Source organism: Grus americana, chromosome 23, assembly GCF_028858705.1.
Source record: "Grus americana isolate bGruAme1 chromosome 23, bGruAme1.mat, whole genome shotgun sequence".
Lineage (NCBI taxonomy): Eukaryota > Metazoa > Chordata > Aves > Gruiformes > Gruidae > Grus > Grus americana.
In genome coordinates, this window is record NC_072874.1 from 5,379,869 (window position 1) to 5,399,075 (window position 19,207).

Here is a 19,207-nt window from a genome sequence, read left to right on the forward strand (position 1 = left end):
CATAATAGTCTTCATCCCTCGAGTGAGGCACATAAAATACCCGTCTTTAAAATTAGTCGGAAAACAAACACATTTCTCACTTCATCTGTGTCAGCAAGTTCCAGTTACACCCGAGTTCTGCAGATGCTCCTGGCCGGGGGTTAAGCGCTTGGATGGTGAGGAGCCCAAAGAGTTATAAATAACTAACCTAGCCGTGTTTATTTAGACTCAAATTTTAGTTTACATTGTAGGAATTTAAGTTTTGTTGAGAGATCCCTGCTTTGGGGCTTCTCACGCTTTTATTGCACCGCTTTGGTTGTTTCAGGACAGAGCCCGCCCCATGCCTGCCACAGGAATTTACCCTTTCCCTCCTCAGAGCTCGCGTACAGGTTGTATTTCCCCAGTGAGATGAGTTTCCCAACCCTAAATCCGATTTTAGGACTCTTTTTTCAGTTCACCTGAGTAGATATTTCCATCCTAAAGCTGCCTTCTGTCTTGTATTTAATTATTCAAACAGAAATATTGCTTGGAAATAGTGCAGAACTATTGCAGATGTTCCACTGATTCTTCCTCTCCCGCCATGCAATATTATTATTTTATATTATTATTATTGCACTGGCTTCACAACTGCTGCTGGTTAAGTCCCTGCAGTTTGTTGTCCAGCACCGTGACTTGCAGCAGCTCCAGGCTGGGAAACACTAAGTGCCAGCACTGGTAGCCACATGAGTCGAAGGTTTTGATGCAAAAACTATACTTTTAGGCAAAATTAGCAGGGGGGATTCACTCAGTGATGTTCAAACACCAGTGAGACAGAAATTAACATTAAATTATACAGCAGGGACCTGGCTGAGTGACGGAGACGTGCTGGGCATGGTGACCCACGCCGCTGCAGAGACCTGGTGCGATCGCTGCCCTGCCGTGGGGGGCACTGAGGATGCTTCCGCCTAATTATCAGGATGCCCCAAAACGTCCTTACCCTGGAAATTCCTGCTCCGGCACCCCAGAACACACATCTGGTGCAAAAAGGTACCTGGGCTGAAAATCATGGTATGCGCTGGGAAGGATGAGCACGCTCATGGGGCGGTTGCCCTTCCCTACACCGGATAGTAAAGCATCGCTGTGCTCCTGCAAGGGGTCGGTGGGGAAGTGGTGATGCCCATCACCCGAGAGCAGACAGATCCGAGTCAATATTTCCATCGTACAGGTAGGGAAACTGAGGCACGCTCTGCAGGCAGCAGGCTGAGGCTTCACATCATCCCAGCCCCTCCGAGGCACCTGGGGTTATGCAGCAAAAGGAGAAGGTGCCATGGAAATGTCATTCCGATTTTTTCCTGCTTTCCAGACATGCTTCAGATAGTTTCCCTTTTCTCTTGGACAAAACATTGAGCAAGGGTGGAATTAGGAAGGAAGAAAATGAGAGCAAGAGACTCCCGACGCGCTCCAGTCCAGCACCGTCCTGCTGGATGCCACCTCCCGAAGCTGCCAAATTCAGATAAGAATTTAGCATAACGCACCCAAAATGCTTGGGAAAGCGGCTCCTCTCACCTGCATTACAGCAAGTGGTTTTCTCCCGTGGAAGCCAGCTCTGTGTGAACCGTGGCATCCCCTGACCTGGACGGGGCAAGGAAGGCTTTTGATTTTCAGTGCTGCTGTTTTGCCTTTTTAAAATGCTGATCGTTGGGTATTTGGGGACAATGCGTGGATGTGCCACCCCCTGGGCTTGAAACCTTGCGGTGCTTGAGGACTTTGCAGCCCGAAGCAGCTCTGTCAGGGCACGGAGGGGGCAAATGTGCCGGTAGGTTGGTGACGGAGGGGTGGTGGGTGCAACGCTGCGCTCTCAGAGTGCAACCTGGAGCATCCCAGGCACTGGAGGATCAGAGTGAGACCTGGAGCATCTCGGGCATTGGAGCATCTCAGCCATCAGCAGCCTGCAAGGATATTTTTGGGGGCTTTCTCAGTCCTGGAAAAGCAGCAGAGATGCTGGGATGACAGCCAAGATGGGGACACAGGGACCAGAAGAGGTTTGAGGACCCCCAGGTCAGCCTACAGAGCCCACGAGCACCTGCAGGCAGAGAGGCTGAAGGCAACAACCATCATCACCTCAGCCTTCAACTGGGGACACTGGGCTGCGATGGGGGCTGTGGCTGCGCCTGCAGGAACCCACGGGGACTCGGTGGCAGCCAGAGTCAACCACCCCGCAGAGACAGGAGGTGGAGGAAATAATGCCTTTAATTTCTTTTAATATAAACTTCTACGCCTTCTGTAAACAGTGTCAGCAACCCCTTTTACACACTAAATGCTGCTTTAAAGCTTGTCTTGCTCAAGGCTGCCTTCCCCGCCTGCCTTACGGCAGAGGAAGAAAGCCTCAGCCGAGATGTGCGGAGGGAGCGGGGCGGTGGACTTGCTTTGCTCAGCAGCTCAGTGCGTTTGACGACAGCTATCACCTCCCCACCGCATCCACCCCATGGGAGCATCACCAGGTCCCCCAGAGCAGGACACATGGGGACACAGCCCCGAACAAGCCACTTCTGGTCCTGCTGCCAGCACCAGGACCCTCCTCCTGCAGGAAGGCACTGGAATATTCGATGCCCAAGGAAGAGCCAGAGCCCAGACCTGGGGCAAGGGTTTAATTTTTCACCTTCCTGATGGTTGCAGCTGATGAAATCTCCTTCTCAGGAAGTCGCTTACCCCTCCCACCCCCGTTGCTCCTACTACATCCTTTCTGAGCGGGTGCTCGGCACGAGCTGTAGCTGCATCACGTGCGTGTGGTAGCACAACCGGGTTCCTGGTTTTGTTTCTAAATTCACATGAGCAGCCAGAGATGTGGCAACCTCAAGGCAGCTGAAAAAAAAAAAAGACTCAGCAGGCTGAAAAACCAGCTTGTTCTGGGAATGGGGGTAACGCCGCTGCTGGGGTCGCTCCATCACTGCAGCCCTCGCTTAGATCTGGGTGCATTTAGGGGTAAGCCAAAGCGCGGGAGGGTGCAGAGCCGAATCGTAGCAAGTGCTTAAGCACCAGCTTCACGTCAAGCATGAGAAGAGGCTCAGGTGTTCACCGGGGTTACTCGTGTTCAGGAGAAATCCAGCCGGATCGCTGCCTCGGAGCAAGGTTTGTGGAGGGAGCGGGAGCCTGAAGCGCAGTGTAGCAGCCCTGGGATTTGCAGAGGACCCTGTCTCTGATAGTTGACCAAATTCTTACTGAAATCCAGCAATTAAAATTCTTACTGAAATTCTAGTGTTTCCAAATAGGTGCTCTAGGTGCATCTTTAAATACTTAAGTGATTTTCTTAGGAGCTGCCTCCATATGGGTAAGCCAAAGGCTCCTCCGGATACAGAAGCAGAGACTTGGGCAAACAGGCACTGATGTCAGGCTACGCAACCCTCAAATGTCTTTTTTTTTTTTTTTTTTTTAAATCAAAACTTGTTTTTTCTACCCCTTGCTAATTTGCTTGCAACAATCAATCACCTGCTTTAAAAAGGACAGGAAAAAAAGCAGGGAGCTCACAATTAATTATATCAAACCTAACGCAAGCCCTATTCACACACAGAACTCTCCCCTCTGTGCTTTCAGCATTGCCAGAGGTGCTCACGCACGCATCCTCGAAGGATTTGTGTCTTTCCCGTTGCAGGAAACGTCCCTTCCTGCACAGAATGAAAATTGAACACCTTGGCCAAACGTTCTCCATGTACCTCCATCTCCAAAGGCCTGTCTGCAGGTATGTAGGGAAGAAATGTTCCTCCCAAAGGCCTCACTGAACCCACACACGCTTCCTTAGGAGCAGCCTTGGCAGCCAGACAGCAAAGCCGGAGGCACTTCTTAAAGCTTAGCCTAGACTTTATCATTTGCAGATTTTCTTAAAGGCATTTTTCAGCTAATTATCCTCCATTAGTAAACATCTTGTCTAGCCTGGTTTGCTTCTGTACTAAGATTAAGCAGTAAAAGGGTTTTGAAATGTTATGGTGAGAGCCTAAGATATTCAAGCCCTAAATATATATAGCTGAAAAAGGCTTTTCCCTCTAAAGAAATTAAATATCACTTCTGCAGAGCTTTCTCATGCTGCTGCAGTAATAGGATGTTTGATAAAGTCCGAGCCACTCACCAAGCCCTGACCCCTCTTAAACTCTATGGAAATATTTTGTCTTGAAAGCAACTCTTCTGATCTGTTGCCCTTTGGTCTTTTTAATATGGCAGTACAAGTTTCAAATGATCAAATTATACGGAATTACTTGCGCCTATGAAGTTAACATCTAGCTGTGAGGACCGCTGTCGTAAGTATTGTTAGCAATTTGAAATTTGCTAAAGGAAAGTTTTTGATAAAGCCATAACTAACCTTTTTTTTTTTCTTTTTTTTTTTTTCCAGACAAAGTAAGAACTCGCAAAAATATGTTTTGCCTTTTATTTTTCGGAACATTGCTGGCAGGCAGAGCAGGGTGCTGGGGACATCAGTTCTTCATTCAAAGCCACCTGTGCAACAGAAGAGCTTGTAGAAAGTTCAGTTTGAGCAATTTGCTAATGGCCCAAGTCTAAAAATCGGGATATTATTCAGGAACATCTACAAAACCCTGCCAGAAGCTGCCTGCCTTCCTCCCCATGTCCACGGGGATGCTGGGGACACGCCAGCAGAGCAGCCCCCATCACTCCCAGTGTTACCAAGCCCAGAGCTCCTCAGAAACCCATCCTGTACTTTTTTCCTTTTATAGACATTCCCCCAAGCATTGGGAGGAAAAACTCCTGGAAAATACGCTGAGAAGAGACAAGCTGAGACTCCAGCCTCAACTCCAAATTGCTCTGGGTGTAACTCGGGAAGCTGGGCTGGGAAAGTGCGTGCTAGGGAATTTCAGTTCGATGGCAGACCCGCCTGGACATTGCGAATTCAGAGCAGTCGGGGTTTCTGCGCAGCAGCTCCCTCCCAGGAAAGGGCCATACGCGGCCTGCGCCTTCAATCCATGACTGGAAATCCCCAAGCTACAATTCCCTCTGCATTTTGGGGAGGACATATGCATTAAGACAAACACCGGCTGCTGCGCAGCGCCCAGAGCAAAGGCTGGTTCACGCTATCGAAGCCTGCAACGTCCTCATCCCGCCTGGGTCAGACTAACACCTTCCTATTTAGAAAGTTGTGGTTCATGACTGAAATCCCAAACTCACAATCAGGAATTGTGAAATCAAAGAAGAACCAGAAGTAAACAGCTGGGACGGCTTCACATTTTCCTGCTGAGCGTGCTGGTCTAGAAAAACACCTGTAGAAGCATCGTGCTTCTTTCCCCTTCATTTCCCAACGGTACGGTAAGAAAGGCCAACAGCACGAGAGAGGAAACGAACTGATGATCTACAGAATAAAGCAAACAGCAGAAAAACATGCTTTCCGTGCCAGCCATGCTTACCTCCAACTTAAGATGTTGTGGGACAAACAATGATTTCAGTTGACTTGAGTCAAGCGAGTTAAGTGGGTGAAAAATTTTCTTCCTCGCGTTAGGGAAGCTGAAGCTCACTACGTGTCATTTATACAGACAGAACAGACGTGTCACCCGTTCGTTACCGCTCCTGGTTCGTTTTCCTGCATTCTCCTCCTTACTTCAATGTTAAAGCAGTGTTTCTAGAGAAATGAGTTATTTTAACTGGATTGTATTCGAGTGTCATGACTACACCTCAGATAAAGTGGCTTTCTAAACCAACAAGCCATCCTCTGCGAGTAACTCTTCTGCAAATTCAAGCTTACACCAATCGAATATAAAATGGTGACAATCACAACACAACTTCATGTAACCAGCACCAAATGTCGTCAAGCAAAAATAGTCTTTATTCAAATTTCATGGAAACAGGAATCACTGTACTTTGCAAGACAGGGAAAAAAATAAAATAAAAAAATTTAATATAAAACAAGAATATTGTCACAATACCAGAATATGGAACTATACTTCTTTTCCCTATGGATTACTGCAAGTACCTATTTTTTTTTTTTCCTTTTGACTGTGCTATTCACAACTTTGTAAGTCCAAAAAATATGAAACAAAAGTAGTATGAAACTTAAAACTTAGCACTTCCACTAAATGGCATACATCAAAGGGCATCGATTCAAGGGCAAAGACTGTTGAAGCCGTCATACCTACCTATCAGTCATCACTGCAATCTCATAAACGCACCAAGGCGCAGTGCTCATTCTCTGCAAGGCTTTTCCTGGAAAACAGGGCAATTTTGGTGCTCTAGGAAGAGTTATATTTAAAGAGAACCTTTCTATGGGATAGAAAATGAGCTGAACAGCCTTGCACCAGAGCGCGTTGCAGGGAGGGAGCACCGCAGTTAACAATGACAGACATACCATCAGGGTTGTTAAAAATATACAGCATCGACATGTTTTCTACTTCAATCACTTGCGCTACAACTACTAAAACATGTACAAAAGACTTTTCTGACCGTTTCGAGTGTGGTTGCAGCAAGGTTAGGATCTGGAGCGAGACCTTGACCGTGATCGGGAGCGTGACCTAGAGGCAGACCTAGATCTAGACTTGGACCGGGACCTAGGCTTTGAAACAGATTTAGACCTGGAACGAGAATCTGATTTGACATTTGGTTTTGACTTGGAAATTGACCTAGACCTGGAGCGAGATGCCCGACGTGCGGCTGCATCCTCACCCTCACCTTTTGCCTCCTTTTTCTCAGAATCTGATTTTAGATGCTCCTTTTCTTTGGAGGCTGACCTGGACCGCTCATGGCTGTCCTTCCTTTTCTTCTTGCTACTCGGTTTGCTGTCTCGCTTGCTGCGCTTCTTGCTTTTCTCACTCTTGCTGCGACTCCTGCTTCTACTTCTGCTCTCATCCCTGCTTCTCTTTCTACTTTTCCTTTTATCCTTACTGTGGCTCCTGCTCCTACTGTCATCCCTGCTCTTGCTCCTGCTTCTAGCCTTGCTAATGCTCTTCTCCCTGTCTTTGCTTCTACTCTTCTCCTTGCTCCTACTCCTCATGCTCTCCCTCGTCTCTCCCCTGTCCTTACTCCCACTCCTGCTCCTACTCTTTTCCTTGCTGCAGCTCCTGCTCTTTGCTTTCTCATCACTGTTATGGAGAGTGCCCTCAGATTTATCTTTACTTTTGTTTCGGGATTTCTCAGCACTCCTGCTGCGGCTCCTACTTTTATCCTCTTTACTTGGAGTCCTGCTTTTCTCTTTTTGGCCTCTGCTACGGCTCTTGCTTCGACTACGGCTCTTGCTTCTGGAACGGGACACAGACCTGAAAGTGCAAAAGCAACAGACAGCTCCACTTTAGCATGGCTTGGATTTGACTAGCACTTAAATAGCGTGCGTAATAAGTAGGGGAAAGAAAAAAAACCCAGTGTTCCTACTGCGAATTTAGGATGATGCTTCTCATTTAAGCGGGTAGCCCCCATTTCTTCCAACACAAAGACATACCTGGATCTTGATCTACTCTTGGAGCGACTACTACTGGCACTGCGGCTCCTGCTCTTATGAGAATGTCTGCTTCGAGAGCGAGACCTGGAACAAAATCAATCAGCTTAACATTAGCACATGCCCACGGAGAGCCTGCCATCCCCTGGTCCCCTGCGGGTAAAGCCCCATGGTATTAAAGCTCCTTTCAAGCAGCTGGACGGTGGGAGCATTACACAGTAACATTACAAATGTAGAGCACCCTTCTCCCCACTGCTCATCCCCTGCTGCCGCATGTGGAAGCGAGCAGTGTTGCTAATCTGGAAGAAAATTTGCAACCTTATATTTAAAATAAGGAAGCGAGAATCACTTTCCCAGTCAAGTCAGAGTTTGAATACAGCGACACACCAGGATAAAGCTTTGACTTCAGGCTTTGATTTCATAAGCAAGCTGTTCTATGAACAGTAGAAGTTTGCCTGAGTTTTCTTGTGACAACAAGTTCCACCCCAGAACGGAAAGGGGAAAATACTTGGTGTTGCATGCTGAGGCAGTTCTCTCCATGATACAACGAAAGCAGCAAATCTCTAAGAAACAGGGACCGGGTGGGGGTTTCCAAGCTGAGAAAGAACTGTTAGTCCTGGTGCTTATAGCAGAACACAATGTTCAGAGCCGAAGTGTGAAAAGCACCTTCTGTTTCATTCTGCATGCACAGCACCTGCCACGCAGCCTGCTCCTGCAAGACAGCAAGGACTATGGACTCGATGTAGTAGGGGAAGAGCAGCAGCACGCCGTCAGGTGTGTAGCTCACACGTGCACACAGTCACCAAGGAAGACCCCTCTGAACAGAGGCCTCATTTCCCTTGGTTACTTGCAGGTAACTAACACATTCTCAAAAACCAGATTTCCTGAGAACTCTGACCGCCACCAAGGTGTTTTGGAATCTGCTGTATATTCACGTGATGGCAGCTAGCTTCAGCCTGAGGTACATTAGAGACAGACGTACCTTGAATGGCTTCGGCTTCTGGAGTAAGAGCGGCGCCGTCTTGATCCAGGTCTGTCTTCCACTAATCTAATCTTTCTGCCATTTACTTCTGTCCCGTCCAGCTTTTCAAGGGCTCTTTTCATGTCAGAATAGGATTTGAACTCAATCACACCTTCATTTTTCCTTCCTTTGTGTGCATCTGCATATGTCACTTCCCCTGCCTGACGCATATAATCCTAGAGGAAGAGGACAGAATAACCATTGCCTCAAATCCAGAGTCAGGCTTCCAGGCTGACCCTGTTTCATTTCTGCAACGATGCTCACTTAACCTCTTCTATTCACACGGATATCAGCAAGGGTTTGACCCAAACAGCATTTGCAGCGCTAACGCCAAGGTTTCTGAGCAAGCCAAACACCACACTGCGATTTCACAGAGTTTGTGCGATTAGAACCAAGGCAATGTTGATAGTTTTGAGCCAAACAATAATTTAAGGTCACTCATCTCAAGGCTAGTATCAAATACGCTCTGGACTACAAGTTTCAAATTACAAAAGCGATTAAAGAAATAAAACGCTTGCTCTCTAAATCATGTTTTGAACTTGGGAAAGGTGATGAACTTCAAGGTCGAATAGGAAGAGGCAAGACTACAGGCAAGACTTCCCTTTGTCCTCCACCTAGGTAACGTATCTCGTTCTGCTGGAAGAAACCCCCCCACGCAAGTAAAAGCTCAATTCATTGCCCCACTTCATGCTTCCTGGCTTCTCTGTTTCAATTACCAACCACCTCTGTTTATCAGGGAGGGCCGTTCTGCCCAGCTTCGAGCAAGCCGCCAGACAGGGGCATCTTTCAGCCACTGCGGACTTTGGCTGCACCGGAAACGGGGCACAGAACTCCAGTTTCAGTCTGTTTTCAACCCAGCTACTCCCATCTTAAGTACACTGAAATGAAAGCTATTCAAAAAAAAAGCAATGCGTCCAGTAGAGGATTAATCATGCCATGCTCTACTTACAATTTTTAATACCAGAAGCAAAGACAAGCTATTGATGGTGTGAAGCGTTAACAACAAAAGACATCTGAAGAATCTCAGTACGTACCTGAGCTAGCGTTACATAGTCAATTACAGACCAGTTTCTACTACGTCAAAGTTTGTCTAGAACAAATTTTACACATCCTTAAAAGAGAACCCTAAAAGAAAGCGTTCCTGTAAGAACAAGTGTTTTTAACCATTGCTGCTAAGTTTGGGAAGGCAAAACTATCTTTTTGTACCCGCTATTGAAATTCCGCTCCCTGTCCTGCCCCCCCATCCATGATGCAGATAATTACGAGTCAACACCTCACCCCCAGCGTGCTCGGAGGTACTGTGGGCTACGCAGCATTAGCCAATGCTTCCACTGCCAAGAATCACCTTCCGCTCCTCTGGACTTAAGGAAATACTAGCTTTTGGCAGAGGTTTTGCATGATTGCTCATTCTGGAAGCATCCCTTCCCTGAAACTCTCTTTAAAAACCAGCTTTACACGACGTGGAAATTCTTAACAGAGACTCTGCAAGAACGATGCTATCGTTTCCAAACAGCTCTAGCACCAAGTTGATGAGTAAAATCCAAAGTGACAAGGGTGAACTCCTCCATCTCTAGTGAATCCTACCACTGGCACGATTAAAGCCTGTTTTGACAAGGCTTAAAGATAAGATAAAACACATCTGTATGCGATGTTGGTTTGTGTTAAGGGGAAAAAAAAAAAAAAGTTATTCTCGCAATGACACCAGGTCTGCGGGTGCAACTCCCAACGTCGCACTAACGATTTCATATATGCAAATCCTCTTCCATATTGACTTAATGTGCCTTTTACTTCCAACATCTACTTGTATGCATAGGAGCACACAGACTTACTAACAAGTTGGAGAACACAGGTGTACGTATACCATTTTTCCGTGTTGAAATGGAAGCTAACTTGTTTACCCTTTGTGCTCTTTAATAGAGAGAGGGTAAAGAAAGGGGCCCCATACCTTAAGATCTTGCCAACTGCAGCGGCTTGACAAATTTTCCACAATCAATCTGTATTCTGTACGGGTAGGAGGACCGTACTTATCTCTTCCGCTTCTTCTATAACCATATCCACCTTTAGGAGGTGACAAGCAGACAGCAGTACTTCAACTAGAGAAATGGAGCGCTCGCTCTACAACCCGGACGAAAATTGTTCTGCCCCGTACGCTCGCAAATATATTAAAAATTCACCCACCCGCTAATCTAAATTCGATCCCCCTTGTATAAAATGTTACAAAGAACGAAAGCATTAAAAAAAATTATAGATTTACTACAAGCACATAATTAAAACAATGCACGTGATAATTACGCTACAATTAACATGCAATTAAATTTAAAGTATTTTTTAAAACAGTTTGAAAGAAGCAACCAAATTAAACCAGTTTACTAATGTTACTTACATTGCTTAAAAGTTTTCTGAGTATCTGACCTGAATAAAGCTTTTCAGGCACCTATTTCAGATTAATCTCATCTGTCTCTAACCCCTGGGATCCTCACCACCCAGGTCTAATGGGAAAAGGTTGCGGTCGTCACATGGCTTCCTTTTTGGTCAGCCAAGGGCCACAAAGGTCAAAGAAGCCACTCATGGAAAGGGAACCCAAGGTCAGCAAATGGAACGGGCAGTCATCTTAGCCTCAAAGGACTCTTTTAATTAAAACATTGAGGTCTTTGTTAAATCTATGTTAAACAGCACAGCGTAAAGAAAACCATTCAAAGAGTTAAACGAAATGATAATAGTAAAAATGGTACAAGAAATCGTGTTTATTAATTTATCAATTAAGAGAGTTTAATACAACAAACAAGTTAATAAATAGATCAACAGTTACATTTACAGTTACAGAATACTAGTCACAACTTCAAATCATTTTCTTTTAAAATTACTTTTTTTTTTTTGAAATATGAGCAAAAAAAAATGTTTTATTTAAAATAAGTCACGGATACAAATGCATGTTAGTGCTTACTGCGTCCAGAACCGTAACTGCTGTCACGACGTGGGCCTCTGGCATGCTCAACGATCACTCTCTCCCCACAAAGATCTTTACCATTTAGCTCATAAACAGCATCATCTGCGTCTCGCAGATCATCAAACTCAACAAAGCCATACCTAAAGAGAGAGGGAAAAAAAAAAAAAAAAAAGAATCACTAGGAAGGAACCAAACCAGAGGTGTCTGTGCTCAAACCAGCCCGAGGAGCTGCCGTCCTTCAGATGAACGTCGGTCGCAGCCTCCTGAAGGCTGCTCAAGGGTTCAAGGCCACGAGCACTGCCCCACAAACCCAAAATACGGCGCTATGCTGCTTTGTTCTATACAGTTGCTCAGCAGCACTCAGGCTGCAATAGCATTGGACAGATACTGCAGTACGTACGTTGCGTGGATTAGGATTTATCCTGATTTTTGAAGAGCCCTGGGCTTATTCCTGGTCCTGTTAGGAAGCTACCTTATTCCTACACTTCAAATAGAAATATTCATCTCTAAACACAAAAGGTCTGCACGCCCTGCGTGAAGGTCCAATAAGAAATACAATTTTTGTGTTACATCAGACTCATTTTACTTGACTGTGGACAGTGCTGATGGTTCGGGTAAGAAAAGCAACGTGCTCGTGCACCAGGACGGACCTCACACCCACCCAGATAGATACCTGCAGCTTCCCATGTACTGCTGAGAAAGCGTTTTATGCCCACTACATCCAATATCCTAACATTTAAAAGAGCGTGGCGAGTTCAAGCCTTGTTAAAGGACTTCAGAAAATGCAGCAAGAGTAACCACAAACAAATTTCCTGGGCAAACGAAGAGTCTACCTGCGGCCAAGAGGCCTCCAAGGGCAGCGCAGGGTGCAGGTCCGGAGAACAGACGAAGTTTTGTGTTTAAGACCATCTGCTGCGCTAGCCTTGCTCAAGCCTTGGAAATCATGGGCAGATCCAGCGCAAGAGGAAGGATACAAATTGAAAAAAAAAAAAAAATAAAATGCTTAATTTCAACATTCAAATGAACATTGTGGCATCGGTTCCCTATTACCAAAAATGACCACGAGACAGAGACAAAAGCTTGCAGACCACTGCTTTTCTGAAAAGTTAAAGCCAGCGGTTTTGGTTTCATCTTCAGAGGTGCCACAGGCATCAGTGCCAAGGTCAGGCTGCCGTGAGCGTCAAATCCCTGTTGGCGAGAGATCCCAAAAGACCGATCGTGGGGTTTTTAAATAATTTCCTGCAGCTGGTGCTCAGGGACGAGCCGGTGACTTGCTTACGGTTGCGGAGCAATTTCACAGCAGCACTGAAGCAAAACTCAAGCTGTCGATTGCTAACCTGACAAGAGTTAAACATCTATTTAAAACCCAACATTGTGTAAATGCTTGTTATCCCGAAGGGTCAGAGGAAGAGGACAAAAACCATCCGAGTGTTGGTTATCAGAGTCGACCTGCAGTTGAAGTCGCTTCTCCTGTGGTGGGTGACCTGCCAAGAGCAGACCCGGGTCCCGGGGTCCCCCCAGCCGAGGATGCTGCAGCCCCGTGCACAGCTGCACCCTCTTTTCGGCTGCAACCCCTCCAGGATTACACGTTTGGCTACGGCAGTCGAAGTTGCGTCTTAACAAGCCAAGGGGGGGCAATTTTTGTGAGTGCTGGTGTTTTAAATAATCCAGAAGAATAAGCCCCTGATACAAAAATGCTGGTCTCCTCTTTTAGGTGACTTTTGAACCTCTCTCACTACCTTCCCCAACCACAGCCATGGCTTTGCTGGGTACCTGTACTAACAAAATACTCCAAACGCCACAAATAAGGTGGCTGTTTTCTCATGCAAGTGCTGTAGTTTCATGGAAGAAACAAGCGTGATTGATTTATAACAGTTGAAACAATCACAGTCATTTTAAAACCAAATTGGAACTTTCTTCCCTTCAATTCCAAAAATAGAGCAAGCCAGCAAAAACGTTTAGACGAGAGCTCACCCTAAAAGCAATTACTTACAAGGTGAAGTGCCTGGTACGCGCCAGCGCTTTCAAGACAATAAATGCACAGACATTTGAAGCTAGAATAACGGAGAAATATCTGAATTCAATCAGAGCAGCGTATTGAACTTGTTTTTCCCAGAAATGCACCCAAAAGTTGCCTGGGGGGCACCAGACACAACGCAGCACCTCGCTGCCCAGCACCGGTGGGCTGACACCAGTTGCCCCACTCAGCTTCCCACGGGAGTTTGCCCCAAAACGCTCCCGAGAAGGTCCTACATTGAGAGGACTTGGTCTGGCCAAACCACGAGTAAGATACTCGGCCCTAGAGTATGATACTACTCTGATGGAAAAGGAAAAAGCAAAAGTTCCAAGAAGAAACTTCTAATTTCTCTTTTTAAGAGAAACAAGGAAGCTCACACAAACCTCGAGATTACTTGCATTTAAAGAATACTAAAAATCATATCATCACTCATAAAGGAAAGTAATACTGATCCACCTGTTAAATATGTATAACATTGCACCGCATGATCTAAAAACATGAACTAAAAGCTTTCAGAAGCACCGTTTCACACCACAAAAAGCCACAACTGCTGACAAAGCCTTAACTACGGCAATCTGAACCTGCTGTGGTATGACAGCAGCGCAAGTAAATCTTCCTTTGAATGTCTACTATTACTACTTCATATGTGGCATAAAACTACTTACTAAAAACGTCAATGCATTTACTTCAGCCAACGTGAAGCTACCCCATTTTCTGTTCATGCATCACAAAAGGAAAAACCTACAGGAGCACGTCCTTATCCCAAGCAATTCCGACAGACTGAACCTCCTAAAAGGTGGGGGGGGAGTTGTTTTTTTAAATCCGAAGTGAAAGGAAAAAGAATGTGATTTTTCTAAAGCTGCTCAATACCTGCAACAAAAGGCAGACCCTCACCTTTCTCCTCCTCTCAGCTGCTCCCCCACCTGCATCGCTTCCAAAGCCCGACGGATCCCCCAGCACGAAGCTGGTCCCCAGGAGCCAATTTTTCCCCGCACTACTCATCAACGGCCGGTGCTGGAGCCCCACAGCACGAGTCCCACGTGTCGAGAAGGACCTCAAAGCTGCTGTCCTGCCCTTTGCCATCGCTGGCTAGAAATCCCTCAGGTTTAGATGGGTGGCAATCCATCCGAGCTTGACCTGCGGCTGCAGGATCGATTCAGAAGCTGCTTTGCAGGTTCCCAACAAAGAGAGACCTGCTCAGCTCTCGCCCCGCTCTCCTCTTAGCTAATCCAGTTGATGGTTTGGAGCTTTATGAATTTCGTATTACACAAGTGCTTCATATGGACAGATGCGCTCAAAGTGAGCTCAATCACCTCCACCGTTCCTCCTGCGTCTCTGGAAGGAGCGAGGTCGGGACAAGGCATCGACGTGAGCAGCCACAGAAGAAACACATGAAAAAGTGATTCCTGGCTTCAGCTTTGTTTGGAATGAAGAATGGAACGTGTCCAGCTCTAAAAAACAGTCCTGAAATTTAACTTGTGGATGGCTCGCGATCCATTCAGGCCTCTCGCTCGAGCCGTAGCCGGGAAGGGGAAGGGCAGAGGCGCAGGCAGCGCTCTGCCTGCCAGTGCTGCTCCGATGAGGCTGCTGGCGGGAGCAGGGCATTAGCAGGGAAAAAGCATCTTCAGGCCACTTGAAACAAAACAGTTAAATGAGTCACTGAAGTTACAACCTGAATAAATAGTTGAATTTCAACACTTAAACTACTTAAATGTAAGATTTGGTAGCGATCCTTCTAAGTTCCTGTAGTAATGACAAACAGCACTGGGAATTTCTGGTCTTCCAGCACAACTGAACACTTTAAAGCAAAAAGAAATTAAAATCTCATCTTATTCACCCTAATATTAGCACAGAAAAAAAAAAAATTAAAATCCACAAATCCACCAGAATTAAAACCCAATTCGCCAGCAGGTCACGTTACCATCACCTAGGTGTACTGGGCATCATTATGTTGTGACATCAATTTGATTTTTTTTTAATACCAATTGCTCTAACTGAAGTTAATGGGCATTAAATATTTTTATTTCCTTGGATTCTCCCCACCAAATCACTTCACTTTGGGCAAACACAGACTTCGAACCTAGCTAGATGAAAGAACTGAAGTTTGAAGCTTTCAGTTTTGATCTGTGTTCCTCAATCCATTGGAGAAGTTGCATCGCTCTGTTTCGCGGAGATTTTATGAGGATGAAGCCGTGAATTCTCGAAAGCCGGTCAGGGTGCCGCAGGGCAGATAAGCACACAGGTAGAACTATTTTTTAACCGAGATTGCAGGTTGGTTTCCCCATCAATGAAAGCTTACAGCTCTTAGAGTTATTAGAGCTAGCTTTTAGCGTGGTTTTAGAAGATAAAAAAGCAGGCTGAAAAGTCCAATTTTCTGGTCACTTAGTACATACACAGCACATGCACAGCTCCGGTTCTCAATGCAGTTCTGAGTAGGAAAAAAGAATATGAAAACTATGAGCATACAATTAGAAATCACAACTTGGAACGGAGAATCCTACAGAAAAACTGGCTTTTATTTTCCCATCCTTCTCTCGGGCAAACATTGCTTTCGGTCTTTGAATTGCAAGCTTAAATTACAATTAGCAGCAAGCGAGACCCAGCTAAGCTTTTAGGACTCTGCTGTATCACATTGCGGCTTCATTCTCTTGCTCAAGCATTTCAGCTTAACTGCTAAAATACCGACCGGCTAATCTCCTGCCGGCTGAGCACCGAAGATAGCCCACAAATTTCCAGAAAAAACTGCAAGAATCTCTCGAGTCAAACACCAGGCGGTAATTTTTAATCGTTTGCTAAGCGGTGCTAAAAATAAGTCACGGAGAAAGGATCAGAGGGCGAACAAAGCAAACCGCAGAGTACCCCGGCAAAAGTGCTATCCCCAAGCAGACACACACAAAATCTGGTTGCTTAAGTCAATTTTTTTGTCCAACTGGAATTTAAATACAAACCAACAGTAGCCTGTTGAAAGAACTTCAGAATACACAACTAAAAAAAAGGAATGAAATTGTTGAGTTAATCCTAGAAATACAAACTGAGCTCTATCTAACCCACAGCCGGAGCAATCTGCTACAGAAGGAGCAGCCAGCAAAGCCAACGACAACTCAGTTACACGATCTCGAGTTTCCCGTAGTCCTTCCGTTACCTGCAACTTTTGAACTCTGTCTCCCCCAAGTGAGGTTACAAAAATGACTTTAACTCTGGACTAAGGCGCATTGCATACAGAGCGCCTGAATTTCCGACATGGGCAGGCTCTGTATCTGTTACTGTTCGTAATTAAGATTCCACAAGTTTTGGGCTGCTCGAGCGCACCCGTTAAGTCGACTCCTGCACCACCTCCCCACAGACGATGTCTAAACGCCGAGCTGGGATGGTAGGGCTGGTCCCTGGTAGATATTTTTCAATAAAGCAAGACGACAAGTCCGTTAGCCATGTTAACTTGGGAGTTCTACAGCTACCGAGAAAGTCTGGGTTTGGTTCCCCCCCCCCCAACATCTTGTCTATGAAACAAAAATATTTAATTGGGAGGCTACAAACAGCAACAGGAAAACCGATCCCTTCCCAAAAACACTTTCAAGGAGACACAAGTGGGACTGGAAAACAGCGCTCAAAGATTTCAGTTACGGGCGATCTTCAATACCGCCTGGAGCTGCGTTGGTGAAAACACTGACACGTGCACACTTGTTTGCTTTAATAATGGCTTTTATTCGTCTTGTAAACCTGTTATACGTCCACCTGCCAGTACAACCGGCGATTAAACTTCACGAGCCTTTTACTTTTAACGCTCGAGGACTGACTTTTACAAGAGATTCCTCATCTCAATCTCTAAAGCAAAAATAATAATTGACTGTCCTGGCTAGTAATAATAAAATCCATATTCCACTCAGTCTTCCTAAGCAAGACTTCAAGTTGGGTTTCTTGTAAAAAGTAGAGAGGCCAAAACTCACGAGGCTTTAAGTGTTGGGGGGAAAAAAAACCCACCAAAAATCACAATTTGTCTTGAAAAGTCTACACTTGAATGTCTTGGGCAAGTGCTGGTGGAGCAGGATCCAAACCCTCTCAATGCGGCCGGGGTCAGCTGTGGAACAGCACACGGGGGGGGGAGCAGGACCCCCCCTTGGCTGGGGGCACCCCAGGGTGGGGGCAGCCTGGGGGTTCCGAGAACAGACCTCTGCTGCTGCAACCGGGCCTGCAAAGGGGGGTGGGGTGTCTGCCCCCCCCCCCAAGTTGGTTTTTTTTTGGGGGGGGGGGGGTGTTGCCACGTGGTACGGCCTGGCTCACCCCTGGGTGCTCACCCCCGGGTGTAGAGGGGCCTGGGGTCACGGGGAACCCCTCAGGGGACCCCCCCTCCCCACAGAGGGGTGCAGGACACAGGTCACCCGCCTCCCCCCCAGCCCCCCAATAACTCAAGCAGGGACCCCGTTGCCATGGCAGCCCAGGCGTCCTGCCCCCCTCCTGCCACAGAGGCCCAGCCATCCTGCCCCCCCCGTTGCCATGGGAACCCCGGCGTCCTGCCCCCCCCCCGTTGCCATGGGAACCCCAGCGTCCTGCTCCCCCCCGCCCCCCCGGGGCACCCAGGCACCCCCCCCATTGCCACACCCCCCCAGGCGTGTCCCCCCCCTTCCCCAAGGGCACTCAGGTGCCCGGTGGGGACCCAAGCCCCCTGCCCGCCCTCCCCCGGGGGACCCAGGCCTCCTGCCCGCCCCTCACAGCCGCCACCCGGGGCCGGGCCGGGCCGCGCTCTGCCGGCGGGCGGCAGGAGGGGCCGGGCCGGGCCGCGCTCACCCGTTCTTGAGATCCACCTCCAGGATCTTGCCGTAGCCCTTGAAGAACCGCTCCACGTCCCGCTCCCGCGCCTGGTAGCTGAGGCGGCCGATGTAGACCCGCGGCATCGCGCCCGGCGGGGCCGGGGGGGGGGGGGGGGGGGAAGGGGGCGGCCCGCGGGGGCGGGGCTGCACCGGCGGCGGAGCGCGCGCGCCGAGGGCGGGGCGAGGCGACAACGTAACGTCACGACGCCGCGTAGGGAGGGGAAGGGGAGCGATAAGAGAGGATACGTCACGGGAGGCCACGCCTCTCTCCCCGCCTCCCGGCCTGGCTTCGCGGCTCTTAAAGGGGCAACGCCGCTCTATGGCGTCCACTTGGGTGAGCGGGGCTGGGTGGGCCCCACCTCCCCATGCGTTGGGGGGGATGGGGCTCCGCTGCCACGGGGAGGGCACGTGCCGGTGCCCCCCTTCCCACGGGCAGGGATCGGGGCCCCCCAAGAGTCAGGGGGCTTCTGGGAGCCCCACTTGCCTGATATGCAGGGCATGGAGGGGGGGAGCTCCTTCCCCATGAGTTTGGGGACCTGTGGGGTGCCCCCTCCCCCTGCACACCGTGGTGATGGGGGTCCCCTTCCCACGGCGCGGGGGCCTGTGGGGTGCCCCCTCCCCGTAGACGGGGTGTCCCTGGGGTGCCCCCTCCCCACGCGCCAGGCACAGGGTGCTCACGGGCTCCCCTCCCATGGGGCTCCCCCCCAACCCGCCGGGTACCGCTGGGCTCCTCCTTCCCCGACCGCAGGCAGGGCTGGGGGTCCCCCATCCCCGCACCCCGGGGTGCGCAGGGGTCCCCCCATCGCATCCCCCCTGCCTGGGGTCACCCCCCAGCCCTGGCCGCACTCGGCCGTTCCTCGTTCCCACCGACGAGCAGCGCCGTCCCTCTTGCGGATCCCTAAATGCCATTTTTGGGGCCGTATTTTCATCCTTTCGCTCGACGCGTGAGATGACTAAATCGCACCGAACCCCAGCAGAGCCTCGCGGGAACATTTCAGCTTTAGCAGCCCCTAAAAAAAAAAAAAAAACACCATCACCC

General features: G+C 48.2%; 1 protein-coding gene across 2 annotated transcripts; it reads right to left on the reverse strand.

Annotated features, from left to right (window-relative positions):
- Positions 1 to 5,758: 5,758 nt before the first annotated feature.
- Positions 5,759 to 18,659, reverse strand: SRSF4 (serine and arginine rich splicing factor 4). Of its 2 annotated transcripts, none has more exons than XM_054802538.1 (6): positions 18,146 to 18,659; positions 11,344 to 11,486; positions 10,345 to 10,457; positions 8,361 to 8,575; positions 7,382 to 7,465; positions 5,759 to 7,202 (listed from the first exon to the last, which is right to left on the reverse strand). In XM_054802538.1, exons 1-6 carry the CDS (start codon positions 18,250 to 18,252, stop codon positions 6,419 to 6,421), a joined length of 1,446 nt encoding a protein of 481 aa, XP_054658513.1. In that variant the 5' UTR covers positions 18,253 to 18,659; the 3' UTR covers positions 5,759 to 6,418. The 2 variants fall into 2 exon arrangements, with proteins under 2 accessions (XP_054658513.1, XP_054658514.1); XM_054802539.1 differs by lacking the exon at positions 18,146 to 18,659 and adding an exon at positions 14,258 to 15,786.
- Positions 18,660 to 19,207: the final 548 nt, after the last annotated feature.